Raw genomic sequence first — 20,884 nt, 5'->3', positions numbered from 1 at the left:
TTCTAATGAATGGTTCATAAGGCACAACACTTGTTGTAGGTTTTGCAAATGGGATTCCAAGTAGAGTGGTTTAAACCATGGAGGAAACTCCATAGTTAAGCTTTGACATTGATGTTTTGTGGAATAGTGCCAAGTCACTTGGATGTTTGAATTGAACTCTATGTTGAAGCATAATTTCTTAAGGACTTGTTTTTGAAGGTTGTAGATGACTCATACTTTTTAGTTCATTATGACGTATGTCAATGGAGGAAGTGATAAGTTTTTGTCAACTCTTTTCAGATGTTTTAGCTTTTCTCCCTAACTATGGCATGAAGTTAGATAAATTACATGTGGTTGCAGTACTAGATATTGATGTTGTTGGCACATTTACAATGAGTCAAGCAGCATTGAAGTATTTGAGGGAAGGTGGAATTGGAAAGCCTCCTTCAGAGGCTGGTATTATTTTAAACTTAAGTGCTACAATACAGTACCTTAGCTTTCTGGCATCAAATTCATGTCTCTACTGCAAAGGTTCATTTTTAATCATTATATTCTTCTTGGATTAAGATTTGAATTAACTATTTAATAAATTTAAATGTTTCAACATAAACATGAGAGTCATTTTACTTACATAATAATTTAAACAAGTTATCTAGCAAAGTTTTGTTTTGTTTACATGCAGCTGCTGATAGTCTTACAAGATCTATGGCTTTAGAGTGGGGGACAGATTATGGAATATGTGTAAATGGTATTGCATCTGGTCCAATTGAAGGTATTCCTGAAATGGACATACTTTCACCCAAGGAATTCCTAGGTGATCTTCGAAAAAACCAACCTCTTTATAAAGAAGGAGAAAAATGGGATGTTGCTATGGCGATCATCTATTTGGCATCTGACACTGGTTAGTATCTCTTGAACCTATCTAATAATCAATATTCAAATCTTAGAGGTGGAAGCAATTTAAAGAAAAATATTGTTTGGAGGGTTTATTTGTTTTTAAATTTCTTTTCCATAGACTTGGAGGTATTTAAAAAAAAAAAATTTAACAATTTTTGAAAATTCCATGGTATAGAACTTTGAAAATAAGAATAGTATATTAGTCATACAAGAATGCTAATAGTGAAGGTTCTCTCTAACAAAGGATCAGTCATACAATTGTTTATGTCCCTCTTAAAAGGTGTATACCTGATCACTATAACTTTACATGGATTTCTATATCATTCAAATTATCAGCTTGAAACATTATATATTCTTGTTTTATTTATTTGCTCTTTTTTGCTTTTAACTTGTATTGCAAAATTCTTCAATTTCTAAAAATTAATGGAGACATATCTCATACTAGAGATGTGTCCATCTTCAAAACATGTCTCAGAAGGTGCAAGATGGCTCTCCCTGTACCAGTGCCTTTTTCCTTAGTCTGGAACTCATTAAAATCCTTCTATCCTAATCAATTTTCATTTAAATTTTGGCATGAATAAGGTCTTTACATTAAAATTTAATAAGTGTACATAAACATTCAAATCAGCATTTTCATCCATGCTCAAAGTGGTAATTAATCTACTAGATGAATTCTCACAAATAAGGGGCATTGACATGTTATTATATTTCTGTGAAGTGTTCATAGTTGTAAACATTAAACATCTGGTTTTCTTTCTTTTCTTTACAAATTTCAAGAAATTGTGCCATTGAATGCTGGGAACATATTGGGTGTAGAAGACAATGGTCCCGCTGCAAAATATGCTAAATGTATATGTTTTGACTCAAACCCTCCATGCAGTTGAATCCTGATAAATTAACATAATTTGATACATTGGAAACAATACTCATATGGGAATTAAAGTTACAATATCCATAAAGATAGAGGTTTGACACATCACATATCCTTTTGTTATTCATTGATTACACGATCAATAAAGTTAACTAAAATCTCTACATTTCATGTTATATCCATTTGTAGCATGTACCTCATGGCTATGTTTTTGTGATGGGTGATAACTGGAACAACAACTATGACTCTCATGTTTGGTAAGTAGAGTGGAAGCTTAAGTTTCTAATAGACTGTGTGCCACCTATATTTGTATATCTGACTTTTAAATGGACTGACTCTGATTTGTCTTATTTTAAAACAAGGGATCTCTTCCTATCAAGAACATTCTAGGAAGATATGTAATGTGTTATTTTCTTGGCGAGTTGACTAGGGGAGTCAACTGGTGAGCTGACATGGCGAGTCAACTTAAAGTGGCGAGTTGGTGGGGCAAGTGGGGGTGACTTGGTGAGCTAACCTGGAGAGTTGGCCTAGGGGGCGGACTTGGTGAGCGAACTTAGAGAGTCAACTTGGTGAGTGTACTTCAATTGTTAGCTTGGCGAGCTGACTTGGGGAGCCGGCCTGGCGATCTAACATGGTGAGCGGGCTTAAAGTGGCAACTTGGTGGGGCAAGTTGGCGAGCCGACTTAGCAAGGCCACTTGGAGACAAGACATGGCGAGCTGACTTGGTGAGCAAGCTCGATGAGCGGACCTAAAGATTGACCTTGATGAGGCACTTTGGTGGGGTGACTTGATGATCGAACTAAAAGAGTCAACTTGGCGAGCATACTTGAACAGTCGACTTGGTGGGGCAAGTTGGAAAGCTGACTTAGCGAGTCCACTTGGTGAGGTGAGAGGTGAGTCAACTTGGTGCGATGACTTGGTGAGCTGACTTGGTGAGTGGACTTAAAGATTGACCTTGATGAGGTGCTTTGGTGTGGTGACTTGATGAGTGAACTTAAAGAGTCAACTTTGTGAGCGTACTCAAACAATCGACTTGGTGACATGACTTGGTGGGCTGGCTTGGCGAGCTGACCTGGCATGCGTACTTGAATAGTAGACTTGGTGAGCTAACTGAAAGAGTCAACTCATTGAGGTGACTGGGTGGGAGTGACTTGGCGAGCTCACCTAGAGAGTTGACCTAGGGGATGGGCTTGGTGAGAAAACTTAGAGTCGACTTGGTGAGCGCACTTGAATTGTCAGCTTGGCGAGCAAACTTCGGGACTTGGTGGGACATGTGGGCGAGCTGACTTGGTGAGGTGACTTGGTGACATGAATTAGTGGGCTCGCTTGGTGAGCTGACCTTAAAGAGTCAACTTTGTGAGTGTACTCGAACAATCGACTTGGTGACATGACTTGGTAGGCTTGGCGAGCCGACCTAGCGTGCGTACTTGAACAGTAGACTTCGTGAGCTGACTTAAAGAGTCAACTCGTTGAGGTGACTCGATGGGGGTGACTTGGTGGGTTGACCTAGAGAGTTGACCTAGGGGGTGGACTTGGTGAGCGAACTTAAAGAGTTGACTTGGTGAGCGTACTTGAATTGTCAACTTGGTGAGCTGACTATGGGAGTCGGCTTGGCAAGCTGATATGGCGAGTCAACTTAAAGTGGCGACTTGGTGGTGCAAGTTGGTGAGCTGACTTATTGAGGCCACTTGGTGAGGTGACTTCGTGAAGTGACTCGATGAACCGACCTACTAAGTGTACTTAAAGACTGACCTTGATGAGGCGCTTTGGTTGGGTGACTTGATGAGAAAACTTAAAGTGTCAACTTGGCGTACTAACCAAGTGAGTTTACATGGTGAGCGAGCTTAGAGAAGCAACTCTATGGGGCAACTTCGTAAGCACACTGAGTGAGCTCACTTGCTGGGGCAAGGTGGTAAAACCACTGGGTGAGTCGAATTCGTGAGCTGACTTAATGAGTCAACTCGTTGAGGTGACTGGGTGAGGTTGACTTGGTGAGCTAACCTGGAGAGTTGGCCTAGGAGGCGGACTTGGTGAGTGAACTTAGAGAGTCAACTTGGTGAGCATACTTCAATTGTCAACTTGGTGAGCTAACTTGGGGAGTCGGCCTAGCGATCTAACATGGTGAGTGGGCTTAAAGTGGCAACTTGGTGGGGCAAGTTGGTGAGCTGACTTAGCGAGGCCACTTAGAGACGTGACATGGCGAGCTAACTTGGTGAGCAAGCTCGATGAGCAGACCTAAAGACTGACCTTGATGAGGCACTTTGGTGGGGTGACTTGATGATCGAACTCAAAGAGTCAACTTGGCGAGCATACTTGCACTAGTGCATTTGGGTTCATTTTTTGACCTTCATTGATCAAATTTTCGAACAAATTTGACCAACCCATTGGTCAAAATTTTTTTGGTCAAAATTTTGACCAACTCACTGGTACATGATTTGTCTCAATCATATAACTAATTATATATTTTTTATATTAGTTACTGTCAGTTTTTTTCAAGCATTCTATAAAATAGTTCACATGCCTTGTGTATGATATGACATTTTGCATGCATCCTGCACTCTCTCTCATCGAGCTAATGATGGATTATGTAGAGTGATCTGAAACCATGATGCTAAAAAACACACAATCAAATCCAAAATAAACTTGCACTACAAATGGATTGTGGAAATTTGATATTGGTAAAATTGCATACATGTCTACCAAGACAATCACAACTTAAACATATATTTTTCCTGGTAGACATGCATGCAAAATTAACAATATCAGATTTCCACAATCCATTTGTAATGCAAGTTCATTTTGGATTTGATTGTGTGTGTTTTTTAGCGTCATGGTTTTAGATCACTCTTTGTAATCCATCATCAGCCAGATGAGAGTGCAAGATGCATGCAAAATGTCATATCATACGCAAGGCATGTGATTGTTTTATAGAATACCTGAAAAAAAATTACACCTACCTGTTGGTAGAAATTTCTACCTTCATTGGTCGAAATTTCTACCTTCATTGGTCGAATTTTTTGACCTTCATTGGTCAAAATTTCTACCTTCATTGGTCAAAATTTTTGACCTTCATTGGTTGAAGTTTCTACCTTTATTGGTCAAAATTTTTGACCTTCATTGGTCAAAATTTCTACCTTTATTGGTCGAAAATTTTTCTCTTCATTGGTCAAAATTTCTACCTTTAATGGTCAAAATTTTCTACCTTCATTGGTCAAAATTTCAACCAATTCCTGGCAGAACTTGCACCATGGCTATGGAGGTTTTTCGACCAACGTATTGGTTGAAATTTTGACCAACCTTTGGTTGGTCAAAATTTCAACCAAAAATTTTTTGACCAATGGGTTGGTCGAATTTGGTCAAAAATTGGGTCAAAATTTCGACCAATAATGGTTGAAAAATGGTCTCAAATGTACTAGTGAGAATCAGTTAGAGAAGAACAGAGGCTAGAGTATTGATACATTAGATTGGGAATGATCAATCAGACATTGTGTAGAGGTGATCTGTTATCAAGTAAACAAGTGCCAACCATAGGATTTATGATGAGACATTTTAACAGGCGATTTTAGTTAAATCTCTTAACAGAGTAGTCCTAATATGCTATATGAAATCCTTTAACAGGGTGCTTACTTAATTGTAAGTTGAAGTTCTCTAACCAAGAACACTTTTAACAGGGTGTTGAAATCCTCTAACAAGGTGGGACTTAACAGTCTTTGTAAGCCTTTAACGGGTCAGGCCTTTCATAGAGCAGACCATGATTCATGGTCAAACCATTGTAACCTAAATTGGATACACTTTATTGCTATAGTATTGAAGATTTGTGGGTGTCATCCCCACCCTGGTTTTACCTTCTCACTTGGAGGGTTTTTGGGTAATCATATTTGGTGTTATGTGTGTGTTTGATTACATGTTTACATGATTGATGCATATTATTTACATGTTATTTCAATATATTAATGCATGTGATGTGTGAATGGTGAAAGTTTTATGGGTCCAAGTTTAAACTCCTGATTCACCCCCCACACACCCCCCCCTAGAAGTTTACTCTCTTCCCACTTGTAAGTCCAACATATATTCCTCCTCTTCAGGTATTCCTTTCAAAAATGTAGATTTTGATAAAGTTTGAACTTCTTATAAGTAGCATAATCCAATAATGTTCTTACTCCTTCCAATCTTTCCACATGTGCAAAAGTATCACCACAATCATTTCCTTCTTCTTGTGCATAACCTTTGCAAACTAATCTTGCCTCATTTATAACCACTTCTCCATTTTCATTCAATTTTTTCTTGATTTTCTATTTTCTTCTTATCACATTCTTGTCAGCAGCTCTCAATACTAATGTCTACTTATTGTTCTTCTCAATCTAATCAATTTCTTTATTCATAGCATTTATCCAATATTTAGTATCCAATGCAGCGTTAATTATTCTTAGTTCAAAATCAACAATCAAATAGGTATTGTCTCTTAATTTCTTGTTTTTACTCCAACACTTCTATCTCCAATTATTTATTCAGGTGAATGATTATTTCTCACATATTTGGCTAGCATAGGTTCAATCCTTTTATTTTCAACATTTCCTCCACTCAGTAGGGGTTCAGCTTCCTACTTGGATTGAACTATCTAATACTCAAGTAAGGCATTATGTAACTCATGGTATTATTGTATGATTCAAGTTGGTTTTTTACTATAACTCAAGCAATGTGTCAGGTTCCTATTCATAGATATAAATGAACTTATTGTAATCTTCCTGTTCCTTCTTTCTTTCCATGTCATTCTTCATTAAAAATTCATCAAATGTCACATTTACAATTTCAATTATCTTCTTAGTAGCTTTGTTCAAACACTTATAAGCTTTTCTCTTAGATGAATAACCAAGGAATATACCTTCATCTCCTTTAAAATAAAATTTTCCATTCCTTGCATCCTTGTGAGTATAACACCTACTCCCAAATATTTTAAAATAACTTACATTTAGTATGTGACCACAAAAAAGTTCATAGGGTGTCTTGTTTGTTCCTTTCTTTGAGTTTAGAGTATAAACAACAATGTTAATTGCTTCTCTCCTGAATATCTAAGAAATCTCCTTTTCAATCATCAATGTTCTTGCACAATCCATAATTGATCTATTTCTCATTTCATCAATCCCATTTTTTATGGTGTTCTCGGTGCAAACAATTGTCTTTTAATACCATTCTTAGCGCAAAAGTTAGTGAATTCAGCATACATAAACTCAAAACCTCTATCAGATCTTAAACATTTAAAAGATTTTCTAGTTTCTTTTTCAACTCTAGATTTATACATTTAAAAATATCAAAATCATGTGATTTCACCTTCATGAACATAATAGTCATCAATCTTCAATGGTCATCAACAAACAATATGAAATACTTGTTACTATAATAATTGTTAACACCAATTGGACCACATAAGTCAGTATGCACCAATTCAATAATTCATGATTAAGAATCATTCAAGCAATCAGGCAATTGGGCAATTGCATTCAAAGAATCCAAGATCTAGTTTCTCCAATCTATTTAAGTTGAATCCAAGGAAATATTATGCATTGAAGCAATTTTCTATCCATTGATGGTGAAGTAGAGGAATTCTCAAACAAGCAAGAAAATCCTTCCTTCCATCTAAGTTCATCTCTCCTTCATTTCAAGTAATTATCGAGCATATGTACAAGTAATTATCGAGCATATCCACATTTAACATATAGGAGTGATTTTCATAGATCCATGCATTTGTGTGGGTATCCTTGATTCCTATTCTATATTTCAAGTTCAAATTCTTCATTCTACATACATTCAAACATCTCCATGGTTATGAGTGATTTCTACATTCATTCATGACAATTTATGCAAGGTGAATTAAATATTTAGCATTTTACATACTTTACTTTATGCAATTTCCTTTCATTTTAAAGGTTGACTTCCAAAAATGGGTTTGACCAAGGAAAATCCATTTTACCAAACCTTTTTTCTATTTTTCTATTTGTAGGAATAGACCTTACAAAGCTATCAAAAAAATTCAAGCAAATCGAGAACAGACAGAGCATCCTTATAAATTTTATGCAAAAACCAAAGGTATAGAACATTTCAAATGCCTTTTACTTAGGTATAACATTTCAAATTCATTATACCTCCTAGATCAATCTCAGTTTGATCAATATTTATAGTTAGTTCTAGGATATCGTCTATCATATATTTAGATCTAAAATAATATATCTCTTATTTTGATTATAGGTGCATATAGATCTTTCATGATTTTCATTTCTTATCTCAACATCATTTTGCATTTCAATTTTACTTCCTAGCCTATTGGGACATCTTCATTTGAAATGTACAACTTTATAATTTAGAGAAGTGTTCTACCTCTTTGTATTTCTTCCCTTTTCCTATTGTACACTATTAGAAAGTTAGTATGGAGAGGGATTACAATACAAATGAATGGTACCAGAACATATTTGTTTGGAGCTGGCAATTTGAAGACTTTATTTTCATAATATTTTTGTGCTTTCAAGCTAATCTACACACCCTTAAAATGGTGAAAATATCCATCTCTTTATCTTTATTTATTCATTTATTTGGATTTAGAATGATTATCTTTGATGTAATTTAGAAGCTATGTAGGTGTAGCTCTAGAATATGGGCTTGTGATGTCTAACATGGCACACATTGTGTGTCGACTATACTATCTAAACTTTTTCAAAAGAAATATAAATGATGATATCGCATATTATCTATTAATTTATCCAAAAAAAGAACCTTTTAATAAAATTTGTTTGTTTATGTTATCATTTTTGCATTTATATGTAACCTTGATTTAAGAATGTCGCATTGAACTCAGATATTGATGCTAGTTAACTAAAGAGGTTGTATAAGGGAAAGAGCCCAATAGTTGCCCAACCTATTCTTGCAAACTTTGAGCTTCTAAATGATATGTCAAATTCTAATAAATATTTTTTGTTATATCCACATGTGACTTAAGAGCTCAAGGCTAGTGTTTTCTCATTTTGGGTACATATGATGAATGTGAGAGAATTCAGTATGTGCTCATAAGTAAATACTTGGTCATTTAGAAGTGATGTTTGATACCTATTTGTAGGCTACAACACTAAAAATGTTTGCACAACTAATCTAATAGATATTCTCTGATTAAGCTACCCAATATGGGAGCACAAGGCTTTTGTTGAATCCTCTTTGGTTAAGAACCTGGGACCTAGGAGTATCAATTTTGTCAAACTTGGGAGGGGTACAACCCCAATGTCATGATGTTAAAGCCTTACACTTGACAAGACTGATCTCTAATGAACTCATAAAGAACCATTCAACTTCATGCTACACATATTTATATTTAACTAATAGATCTATAAATTAACAACAAATATGATTCTAAATTGACCTTTTCTAAAGATAAGGATTAAAATTTTAAGTCAAGGAAAATATAACCATTATAAATCAGGAAGGACGTGGAAATCCTTGCCCTAAGAATACGATAAAATAATTTATTCTAATAAACTCTAATGCTGGAGGCCTCCATGATCCAGAATACAGGTGACGAAGGCAATGATGTTGTAAATATTTCTGAAAAATATGAATACAAACTAAATTAAAAACAATAAACGTGATTAAGAATCTCATTTACAAAATGATGTAAGGATTGGGAGTTTATTTTTTGCCGTTGACTTTATAATGAGAAAAATACAACCTAATCAATGAAAACAGATTAAAGATAAGGACAATTTTAAGATATTAGGTTTTTAAAGTTCATTATGTTGTATAAGATTAGTAATTTTTTAATTGGACTTTCAAGAATTTGGTTCATCTGATAAGAAGCATGAGTCTATAGGCTAAAATATTTTCTATTAAGAGTTAAGCACTGAGCCTGGGATGATACTACTCATTCCACCAAATTCTGTAGATGCACTATCTCAAAATTTCTATTAATATTCTCTATCATATTTGATAATTTCTATCGCCAGAAAACAGAAGAAACTAGAAACTTCATAGATAACAAAATCATATAACTTAATGAAAATTTCAACACAATCAATTCTCAGTATACCATTATACAACAAATAAAACTGCATTTTACGCCTTCTTTGTCTTTTGAAAGCTACTGATCAAACAAATATATAAGTTTTAAAAAATCTGTTAGATCCTATTATCAGCTGTGCTTAACAGCACATACTTTTCAAATGCATAATTCGTCAATATAAACATCATCTTCAATAATAATAAACCTCTTATTCTATCGAACCACCAGAAGAGAAAAAGACACCCACAGATTTATAATTCATTATCATATTCTATATGATACTATTCAATTAATCTATTCAAGTCTTTTGTATATTTTATATTTCTACTTGTCTTTTGATATTAATACAATCCAATGTTCATGACAAAAAATACACAATTTAACTCAAAAACAACTTATTTCAACATTAGATTGTAGAGTTATTCCATGTTCTTGCCATGGATGGACACAGAATTGAGAAATATACATTACAAAACCAAAAAAAAAACCTAATTTTTATTCATCTAGCGGTTTCTATGGATCTGAAAAACATGTTCTTCACCAGTCTGGCTATCAATCTGAACAATCCAACGCTTCTTCATCTGGCGTGAATTGACAAAACCCTTCTTAAATCTTGTAATTTGAAGACTATCCCCAATACGGTGGGTTTTCCATATACACCCACATCTTTCATAGCTACTCTTATTGAAGAGATTATTAGTACTAAGAATAGCTCCCTTGGGGTTAAAATTCAGCATCTTGAAAAGCCCAACAAATTTATCATTACTATAATCCACAAGGGCAAAATCAATGTTAGAGAATGGAGAAATGAGATCTTTGGCCTCTCCTACCATGAATTCCACATGATCACCCAAAAGATCAACGGCCTTCATTCTCTCCAAGGACTCAGGAAGGCTATCTGGCCTTGTCAAAATGCAAACAAAGCGGCCGCCAGTTTGTCTGGCGGCGGCCGCCAGAGCTATGGTGGTGCACGTCATGCTACTGCATATTTCAATCATGAGCTGTGCATTTCTACCAGCCGCCAAAGCCGCTATCAGCTCACTGTTTTGCAGCCCTGGATTCCATAATGAACGGCACCTTCTTTCATGATCAAGCTTGCACTGAACACAACAAGATCCATTAGAGATAATCAGAATACCACAAACCCATCACAAGGAAAAAAAGAAAAAGGAAAAAGAGTTTGTTTTTGAAGTTGATTGTGTTAAGGCTTTTGAGTCTCAATGTTTTAGATTATGTATTATCTATCATTAGATTTTGGAGAGATTATTCGGTAATCAATATTTTATCACTAGATTTTGGAGAGATTATTTGGTTAGGCAAAAAAAAAGTTGTTATCTATCATCAAGATGTTGGAAAGTTTACTTTGAGATCTATTGTTAAGATGTTGGAGAGCTTGAGAAAGTAAGAAAACATTGTGAATCATCATGGTGTTAGAGAGCTTAATCCATCATTGGGATGTTAGAAAGCTTACTCCGCGATCTATCATTAGCATGTTAGAGAGCTTATTCCATGATCTATCATCAGGAATAAGAGAACGTTGTAATCTATCATAAAGATTGTCGGAGAACTCAACTCATGATCTATTGTTGTGATGCTAGAGAGCTTTACGAAGAAAAGAAAGAGAATGATGTGCTCTAAAGATAACGTTGGAGAGCTTAAGAAAGTGAGAAGATGTTGATCCTAAACGTGGATGCTCAAAAAGCTTATACAATCAAATTCAAACACAAATAACATAATTTCATAAATTCTCAGAAATTAGTAACATGAACCACAACTTTTACTCACATACCAGCTTTATGGTTTCAAGGTATGCCTTGATTGCACTCTCTTTGTACCACTCCATGACTTGGAAAATTCCTCCTCCTTTTCACATTGCCTATAGAGAAGGGATGTGTTTAGCAATAGGCCATGTAAGCTTGGCCATTTATAGATGGTGAAAACCGCCTGTTTATCCAAACCGGCTGCGTTAAAACCGCCCAAAGCACGTCACCATCTGTCCCGTGGGAAGGTTGACAATTTCGTTATGCCACTGAAAACTTTTGCAACTTGTATGTCTGAATACAATGTACGTTGACGTACAACACTTTGTCGTCTTCTGGAAAAAGCGTGTACTTATCTTGTGCGCTAAAATCTTTAGGACATTCACATGCAAGTTGTCTCACGGATTACGTCATCACACTCATCATGGGACCCACGTGCGTGTTTTTGGGCTGCGGACTGGGATCATTAGTCCAAAGTCAAAGAAATGTTTAGTGCACGTTTATTTGTTTAAGAGTTGATTTAGGTTTTTCCATGTTTTAATTATCTGCTGCTGAAATTTGCACTCCATCAGCAAATGTCCATTTTGATGAAATGGCTTTGATAAGATGGAGATATTTTTAATTATTATGTTTTGATTCTCTAGTGCTGAAATTTGCACTACATAAGCAAATGTCCATTTTGATGAGATGGCTTGATAAGATGGAGATATTTTAAAGAAAATGGAGATATTTTTTATATTGATTTTGGTTTATGATTTTGATGGTCATTTTGCTTTTATAAAAAAAATTTGATATATAAATTTTTTGGGGTATATTTTAAAATTTTGGTATTGAAATTTCATTTTGGATTTTGATAAAATTGGAGATATTTTGACATTGAGTTTGATCTACGATTAGAGAGTTACTTTTTTTTTAATATTAATTTATTTATTTTAAATTAGAATAAGAATAAAATATATTTATAAAATAATTGTATTTCAAATTCTTTTAGTATTATAATGATCTGTCAATTGTCATTTTAGTTTTGTATATATTTTAATGAAATAATTATATAAAGTTAGCAATTAATGAATAGTACACATTTTTTTAAAGTTTGATCAATCATCTAATGCTTATTATTGGTGTCTACATTACTTTCATATGTTCATCTCTACTAATCATTTGTACACTTAACTTGTGTCTACATATTTGGTTGTTTCCTTGAAACCTGTTCTTCGATATTCTAGATTGATCCAAAGTGCCTTAGCTTAACTTCAAAGTTGGAAAATATTAAATCAAACATTTTAAAAGAAATAATGTTTGCTAATCTTTAGTATGAATTGACCAGATACACGTGTGTGACTAATTGGTAGTCCCTTAGTATTTAAAGATAGCTCATTCCTAGTTATGATCATGGTTGTTGGATTGTTGTAAAAAAATGTGAAGCAAGCTTGCAATAAGAACTTAAATTGATTATTTATGCAGATCTAAGACTAAAGATTAACCCTTAATAAAGTGGTTGTTGAATCAAAACAAGAACTAGAAAACTATTGCACATAAAACACCATATTTATATGGAGAAACCTTTTCAAGAAAAAACTTCACCATAGAAAGAGAGGCAAGTATATTATGAATACAATGAAGAATACAACATAGATACACTTCTATTAGACCCATGTTAAAAACTAGCAATACTCTGTGACTTTAGAAACTACTCAAAGTTGAATGAATTTAACTCCCCAATTTCTAGGAATTTGTGTGGAAGAATACCATTTTAGTATCACAAAATAATAGGGTATAAAATCACCTAGAAAAAATTCAAGTTGATTCCAAAAAAATAGCCTCTTACATATGCTCTTACAACCATAAGGAATCTCTCATGTTTGTCCAAATACATGAAAATAGAGCATTCCAAGAGGGGATGCCCAACTATTTTATCTTTTTCCTAAAAAACCAAATGGTAAAAGTAAATTATTTTTTGCATAGTCTCTTTCATTAGTGTTGATTAAAATTTTTTAATTCTTATGGGTAAATTATAAAAGATATTAGAAAAATAATAAATTAAAGATTTATAGGCTTGATGCCACCTAAATCCTAATATTCTACCACTTGACATCATACATTGCAAATTATCCCATTGAGTTACAGAAGAATAGTGAAGTATAGTGATCAAGACCCAAGACCTTCTTGTGCCAAGAGAACTCGTCTATGGATATTAGATCTGTGAGAAAATATGAAAGACTATCCAAAGTGGCATGTCTAATTTTAATCATTTCGCATACAAAGTGATACTAAACATCAACATGAACTTAATATGAGCATGATAGATAGGATTTTTTACCAAACATATGACACTCTAACTATCACATTCAATTTCATTGACATGCAATCAAAACCAATACAATTACCAAGTCTCTACAATCAAACTACTTTCTTAGAGGCATGTATAGCAGACATATACTCTAGTTTACTGGTAGCCAAGTCAATTGTGGGTTGTATTTTACTCATCCAACTCACTAAACCTCCTAACAAAGAAAACACATAGCCACTTTTGGACCTTCACCTATCAAGGCCACCTACCCAAACTACATCAAAAAAACCTTGTATGTCCACTAACTTATCAATATCATGATAATCCAAATAGTAATTAGAAGTGCCTCACAATTATCTTAAAACACTTTTAACGAAATTCCAATACTTTTTCCCAAGGTTAGGCATAAATATTCTTAGACCTCCCATTGCTTGGGGTATAAGTGGTCTAGTACAAACCATCACATACACTAAACTACCACTAAAACTAGCATAAGGAACATTAGATACTTCTTCAATCTTATTATTGGATTTAGGACACATGTTTGAAATCAACTCAGTACCAATCAAAATTGGAATAGTCACTAGCTTATAATTGTGCATTTTAGATCTATTTAAAATGGTATCAACATTATTACTCTAAGTTAAAACCAAAGTTTTTTGTGAACCTAATCCCTACCATCCCAAGAATATATCTAGCGGTCCCCAAATTCATATAATCAAATGAGCTAGAAATATGATTTTGATCTCTTTAATCATTGTCTTGCTATTATCAATAAATAATATATCATCAACATACAAGATAATAATTAACATCTAATCATGAATAATGTTAATATAAATATAACGATCATCTTCACTTGTAATATAACCTAGCTTTAATAGAAATGTATCAAACTTCTAGTACCACACTGTGGGTGGTTTTTCTAATTAAGCAAACTGGGAAAGGTTTGGAACCCTTAACACAAAAATAACATCAAGCCTAAAGACAAAAAAAAAAGGATTTTGAAAAGTCGTGACACCTTACATAAGTAAAACCAACTAAAATCAAAAACAAAAAACAAAAAATAGCTAAAATAGGGGAAAACTAGCTGGAGAGACCAACTACCAATGACCAGCATCCATGAACCATCAAGCTAGAGACCACAAACTAGCAGACCATAAAACTAGTAGCAATTGAAGCAAACACCAAACATTAGGAACCTTGCCAAAGCACCACCCATGAAATGTGAAGAACCTCCTTATAGCAATATCGTGAGAATGCTCGAAATAACAGAATACAAAGTGATAGCAGAACTCAGAATGAATCTATTGATCGCAGGCCACTTCGAGGGGGTAACCTCCTTTGAGCAAGCTCAATACAATAAATTCGTTCGTGCCCATCAAGGGCCTCAACCTATTCTTATATACTGGGTACGATCTAGAAAAGTAATACTACCTATGCATGTGGGATAATAAAATATACTCACGGGACGACTTACAAAGCATATGCGTCCAACAACACTACTCTAACAAAATAAACAGAAGGAACACACAGGTTCCTAACATCCCCTCTCCCTTAGAAAAAAGCTTTGTCCTCAAAGCTTAAGGTGTGGAAATTGTTGTTGAATCTGAAGAAGGGGTTCCCAGGTAGCATCCTCTGGTTGCATGCCATGCCACTAAATCAAGACCTCAGAGATGGAGCAAGAGCGAAGCTGGCGAGTGCGCTGGTCAATGATTGCCACTGGCTCCAGGATAATGGATCCTTCCGTATCCATTTCAGGGAGAGTAGTTTGTGCTCTGACAGTGGTACCCAGAACTTTCTTTAGACAAGAAACATGAAAGACTGGATGAATGCGGGAAGAAGGAGGAAGTTCCAGTTTATAAACAACTGAACCAATCTTCTGCAGAACCTTATAAGGCCCATAAAATTTTGGGGCCAGCTTATGACGCCCTTTCAGCTTTAGGGAGGATTGTTTGTATGGCTGTAGACGAAGAAAAACCATATCCCCAACTTGAAATGAGCGCTCAGAACGGTGTTGATCTGCTTGTTGTTTCATCCGATTACGGGCCATGTGAAGATTATCCTGTAAGGTACGAAGAATCTGATCCCTGCTGCGGAGAACTATGTCAACTGCCTGGACTGGTGAGCTGTTGGGAGTGTAGGGAAGGAGCACTGGAGGTGCCTGACCATAGACTGCTTCATATGGAGTCATTTTAGGGGCAGTGTGGTAAGAGGTATTGTACCACCATTCAGCTAAAGGGAGCCACTTGGCCCACTGATGTTGCTGTTCGGAAGTGAAGCAACGAAGATAAGTTTCCAAGCATTTATTGACAATTTCAGTTTGACCATCAGTTTGTGGGTGATAGCCCGAACTCATCTTCAGTTTGGTGCCAGTTTTCTGAAACAGTTCAGTCCAAAAATGACTGGTAAAAGTTGCATCACGATCAGAGACAATGGAAGAAGGGAGTCCATGAAGACGAAATATCTGGTCCATGAAGATTTGTGCAACAGAGGAGGCAGTATAGGGGTGGCTGAGGGCACAAAAATGACTATATTTCGAGAGACGATCAACCACAACCAAGATCACTGTCTTGCCACCGGATTTAGGAAGCCCTTCAATGAAATCCATAGAAATATCAGTCCAAATCCGTGTAGGGATGGGCAATGGTTCGAGCAAGCCAGGAAGGAGGGTCGTTTCACCCTTGTGGCGTTGGCAAGTATCACATTCAGCCACCATCTGTTGAATCGTCTGTTTCATCCCTTTCCAAAAGAAGTTTCTCCTTGCTCGCTCATAAGTTTTGAGGAAGCCTGAGTGCCCTGCTGAAGGAGAAGCATGGAGTTCATAAAAAATAGCCTGATGTAGAGCTGGGTTCTGAGGAAGCACTAGCCGACCCTTGTATCGAAGAGAAGCACCATCCCAAGAATAATGTGGTATAGCAGAAGGATTATTGGCTAGCTGGTGAATGATTTGAGATAAAGAAGAGTCACTGTCATAGCCCTGCTGAACAGACGCTAACCAATTGGGAATGGGCATAGAAATAGCGGAAAGGGAAGCTTGATTATCAAATGTGCGAGAAAGAGCATCTGCCACAATATTCTCCTTACCCTTCTTGTAGGTGATCTCATAATCATACCCCATGAGTTTGCTGACCCATTTCTGTTGTGTAGGAGAGGATACCCGTTGTTCCAGGAAGTATTTCAGACTTTGGTGATCGGTTCTGATGCAAAAATGACTCCCTAAGAGGTATGGCCGCCACTTCTGTACAGCATGCAAAATAGCCATCATTTCTTTTTCATAAGTAGAGAGGGCTAGATTCTTACCAGAGAGGGCTTTGCTAGTGAATGCAATAGGATGGTCATCTTGCAGGAGAACAGCACCCAATCCATTGCCGCAAGCATCACTCTCAATAGTGAAGGGTTTGGAAAAATCTGGCATCGCGAGAACAGGTGTACTGCACATAGCCTGTTTCAGTTGTTCAAATGCAGTCTCAGCAACAGGGGTCCAGGAGAAGGCATCCTTTTTTAACAGAGCTATCAATGGTGCTGCAATTTTCCCGTAATCTTTGACAAACTTGCGGTAGTAGCCAGTTAACCCCAAAAAACCCCAAAGGCTCTTGAGAGTTTTAGGATGCAGCCAAGTTTTCATGGCATCTATTTTTGTAGGATCCACCCGCACTCCATGGTGTGCAACAATATGCCCGAGATACTCCACTTCCTCCTGGCCAAACACACATTTAGATAGTTTTGCACAGAGTTGATGATCAGAGAGAAGTTGCAAGACAAGCTCCAGATGATGGAGATGCTCAGCCCAAGTTTTTCTATATATGAGGATATCATCAAAGAAGACCAGAATGAATTTCCGGAGGTATGGTCGAAATATGTTATTCATCACTGCCTGAAATGTTGAAGGAGCATTCGTGAGGCCAAAGGGCATGACTAAAAATTCATAGTGACCATCATGTGTGCGGAAGGCAGTTTTAGGTATATCCTCCTCATTAACCCGAATTTGATGATACCCAGAACGAAGATCTAACTTGGAGAAAAAATGAGCCCCATGAAGTTCATCAAGAAGTTCATCAACAACTGGAATGGGAAACTTGTCCTTTATAGTGAGATGATTAAGTGCTCGGAAATCAATGCAGAGTCACCATGACCCATCTTTTTTGCGAACAAGCAGAACTGGAGAAGAAAAGGAACTGGTACTAGGGCGAATAATACCTTGCTTCAGTAAGTCACGGACAAGTATCTCGATTTCGGTCTTCTGATGAAATGGGTAGCGGTAGGGCCTGATGTTGGGCGGAACACTGCCAGGAAGGAGCTGAATACGGTGGTCCTCTAGACGAGAAGGAGGTAATCCCACAGGTTCAGCAAATATACCAGAATACTTGTCCAAAATGTGTTGGAGATCGGCAGGAGTGCTAGAGACTGTTGATGGCTGCATCTGAATGGAATGGAGCTGAGCGATGACACCATGTGAATTCTTCTTAAGAAGTTTTTCCATACGGTGTGAACTGATGATGCTGAGAGACCCTGGTTGTAAGCCTTTCAAAGTGTGTTGGTGCCCCTCGGCTGAAAACTGCATCCAAAGTTCAGCAAAATCCCAGAGAATGGGGCCAAGAGTGCGTAACCATTGGGCACCCAAAACCACATCACAGCCACCTAAGGGTAAGGCAAACATGTCAGAGCGCATGTTATAATCTCCAATAGAGAGACGCACATTGCGACATTTCCCTTTACAAGGTAAAGTGCCCCCATTGGCAATCATGACTTCAAAGCTAGAGCAGGGATGGATAAAGCTATCAGCCTGTTTGGCTATTCGTGGATCAATGAAGTTATGAGTGCTACCAGAATCAATGAGTATAGTAAGAAGGATCTTCTTGAAGAAACCCTGGACCCGCATGGTTTGTGGAGTAGTGACTCCTGCCAAAGCATGGACAGATATCTCTGGTGGAGCTTCTGGTGAAGGAGGTTCAGGCTGGTGAGGCTCAACCGCATCATCCACTGTTTCCTGAGCATCTACATATTCTTCCAGTTCCGGTGGAGAATCCACATCCAAGAGATAGAGCTTTTGCTGAGCACATCTATGGCCCCGAGACCATTTCTCATCACAATTATAACAAAGCCCTTTGTCTCGCCTGACTCGCATCTCTGTTTCAGACAAGTGCTTGATCGGAGTAGTTCTGGGAGCTGGTATGACTGGAGGGTTGTGAGAACCTGTATTTTTGAATGGAACAAAATTAGATCTGGAGCGTTGTAGAGCACTAATCTTGTCTTCGGCTAACTTAGCCAACCCAAGGGCTTCCATCATTGTAGTAGGTCGAAACATTTTGACTTCTGAGCGAAGTGCATCCTTTAGACCACTGACAAAACAACTACGAAAGAATTCATCAGACAAGCCCTCTGTGTGATTAGCTAATTTTTCAAACTCTGTCTGGTATTCTCTGACAGTGCCTGTTTGACGCAGTTTAGTGAGTGCTCCTGTGAAATCATCAAAGGAACTAGGGCCAAAGCGCTCCAAAATGAGGGTGCACAATTCGCTCCACGTTGGGCCTACATTAGCCTTGATGTACCAACGGAACCATTGAAGAGCTTCATGTTCCAAATGAAAAGATGCAAGGGGGACTTTGTGGTTATCCAAAGTATTATGCAAGCTGAAATACTGCTCTGCCCTATAGATCCATCCAGTCGGATCAGAACCATCGAAGCGTGGAAAATCAAGCTTTGGTCCACGGAAATTGCCAGAAGAGGACCCAGTATCTCCTGAATGGTTTCGGCTCATGGCTGACTACTGAAAGTTAAGACCCAGAATTTTGTCATCCAGATCTTGAAGTTTGGTTTTGAGGGATGCAATTTCCTCTTCCATGATTTTTGCTCCTGTACGCGTAACAACCATAAAACAAGGTTTTTTTTTTTTTTTTTTTTTTTGGAATGGGTAGAAGATGAGAAACAAAAACTTTTTTAGTTACGGCAAACTTGGATTTGGGTAAAACTCATATAGGAAATGGGTGTTCGACGAGTGGTGGGAGACTATCTGGGGACAAGGGAAAAAGAAAAATGAGGGTTTCAAGGGTAGGGAGGCGAAATGAGGCGAACAGTCCAAGAGGGATAAGGGAGCAAAATGAGGAATTGAATCTTGTGGCTCAGTTTGGTGGCGATTGGATGAGAGGTGAAAAAGATAGGGCAAACCCTAAAATTAGATAAATGAGGGATTTAGGGCTTTGATATGTAAAATTTGGGGTTGGGTCGCCAAGGAAGGAAGTATGCGAAATGATATTGCAGACGTTCTGCGGAAGTATGAGCAGAAATAGAAAGCAAACAAGGAAGCTACGACTAAAAAACAGAAAAAATTTTACTCTTTTTTTTTTTTTTTTTTTTTTGAACAGTCGACTTAGAAAAATTCACTCACAGACAGAACAACTGAAAAGAGTTATTGCAATAACAAGAGATATTAGAAGTGAGAGGAACCTGAAGGCCACGACAGAAAAAAAAAATTTGATGTAATTTCCACCCAGCGAGCCCAAGAGAGTGCTCTGATACCAGATGTGAAGAACCTCCTTATAGCAATATCGTGAGAATGCTCGAAATAACAGAATACAAAGTGATAGCAGAACTCAGAATGAATCTATTGATCGCAGGCCACTTCGAGGGGGTAACCTCCTTTGAGCAAGCTCAATACAATAAATTCGTCCGTGCCCATCAAGGGCCTCAACCTATTCTTATATACTGGGTACGATCTAGAAAAGTAATACTACCTATGCATGTGGGATAATAAAATATACTCACGGGACGACTTACAAAGCATATGCGTCCAACAACACTACTCTAACAAAATAAACAGAAGGAACACACAGGTTCCTAACATGAAACCATTAGCAACAACCCACCACCCACGACTACCTCTTCGACTCCTTGAGCTTGTCCAAAAAGGAGTATTGTTTAGGGTGGGAAATAGTAGCATCTCTCAACCCAAAAACATGATTAAATATTTTCTATAGAACCTCCTCCTTACTCTAATATTCCTCCCTCCTCTTTCTTTTGAGCATCTTTTATTCCAACTGCTCCTTAGT

At 36.9% G+C, this 20,884-nt stretch overlaps 1 protein-coding gene and 1 pseudogene across 1 annotated transcript; one reads left to right on the top strand and one right to left on the bottom strand.

Annotated features, from left to right (window-relative positions):
- The first annotated feature begins 242 nt into the window (after positions 1-242).
- Positions 243-885, top strand: LOC149575133 (peroxisomal 2,4-dienoyl-CoA reductase [(3E)-enoyl-CoA-producing] pseudogene; annotated as a pseudogene).
- A 9,278-nt stretch (positions 886-10,163) lies between these two features.
- LOC149575132 (uncharacterized) lies at positions 10,164-11,708 on the bottom strand. The gene is made up of 2 exons (XM_089814981.1): positions 11,575-11,708; positions 10,164-10,885 (listed from the first exon to the last, which is right to left on the bottom strand). Exons 1-2 carry the CDS (start codon positions 11,626-11,628, stop codon positions 10,289-10,291), a joined length of 651 nt encoding a protein of 216 aa, XP_089671107.1. The 5' UTR covers positions 11,629-11,708; the 3' UTR covers positions 10,164-10,288.
- Positions 11,709-20,884: the final 9,176 nt, after the last annotated feature.

Source organism: Cupressus sempervirens, chromosome 2 (assembly GCF_028749045.1).
Source record: "Cupressus sempervirens isolate cs-2001-9-10 chromosome 2, ASM2874904v1, whole genome shotgun sequence".
Classification (NCBI taxonomy): domain Eukaryota; kingdom Viridiplantae; phylum Streptophyta; class Pinopsida; order Cupressales; family Cupressaceae; genus Cupressus; species Cupressus sempervirens.
Note: the sequence above shows the minus strand (reverse complement) of the source record. Positions and strands in the feature narration are given on the sequence as shown.

Excerpts from the sequence above, each read along its gene's own strand:
- LOC149575132 (XM_089814981.1), bottom strand. The coding sequence starts at position 11,628 with ATGGAGTGGTACAAAGAGAGTGCAATCAAGGCATACCTTGAAACCATA. Across the intron at positions 10,886-11,574 it reads ACCTTGAAACCATAAAGCTG|TGCAAGCTTGATCATGAAAG; the intron begins GTATGTGAGTAA and ends TGTTGTGTTCAG.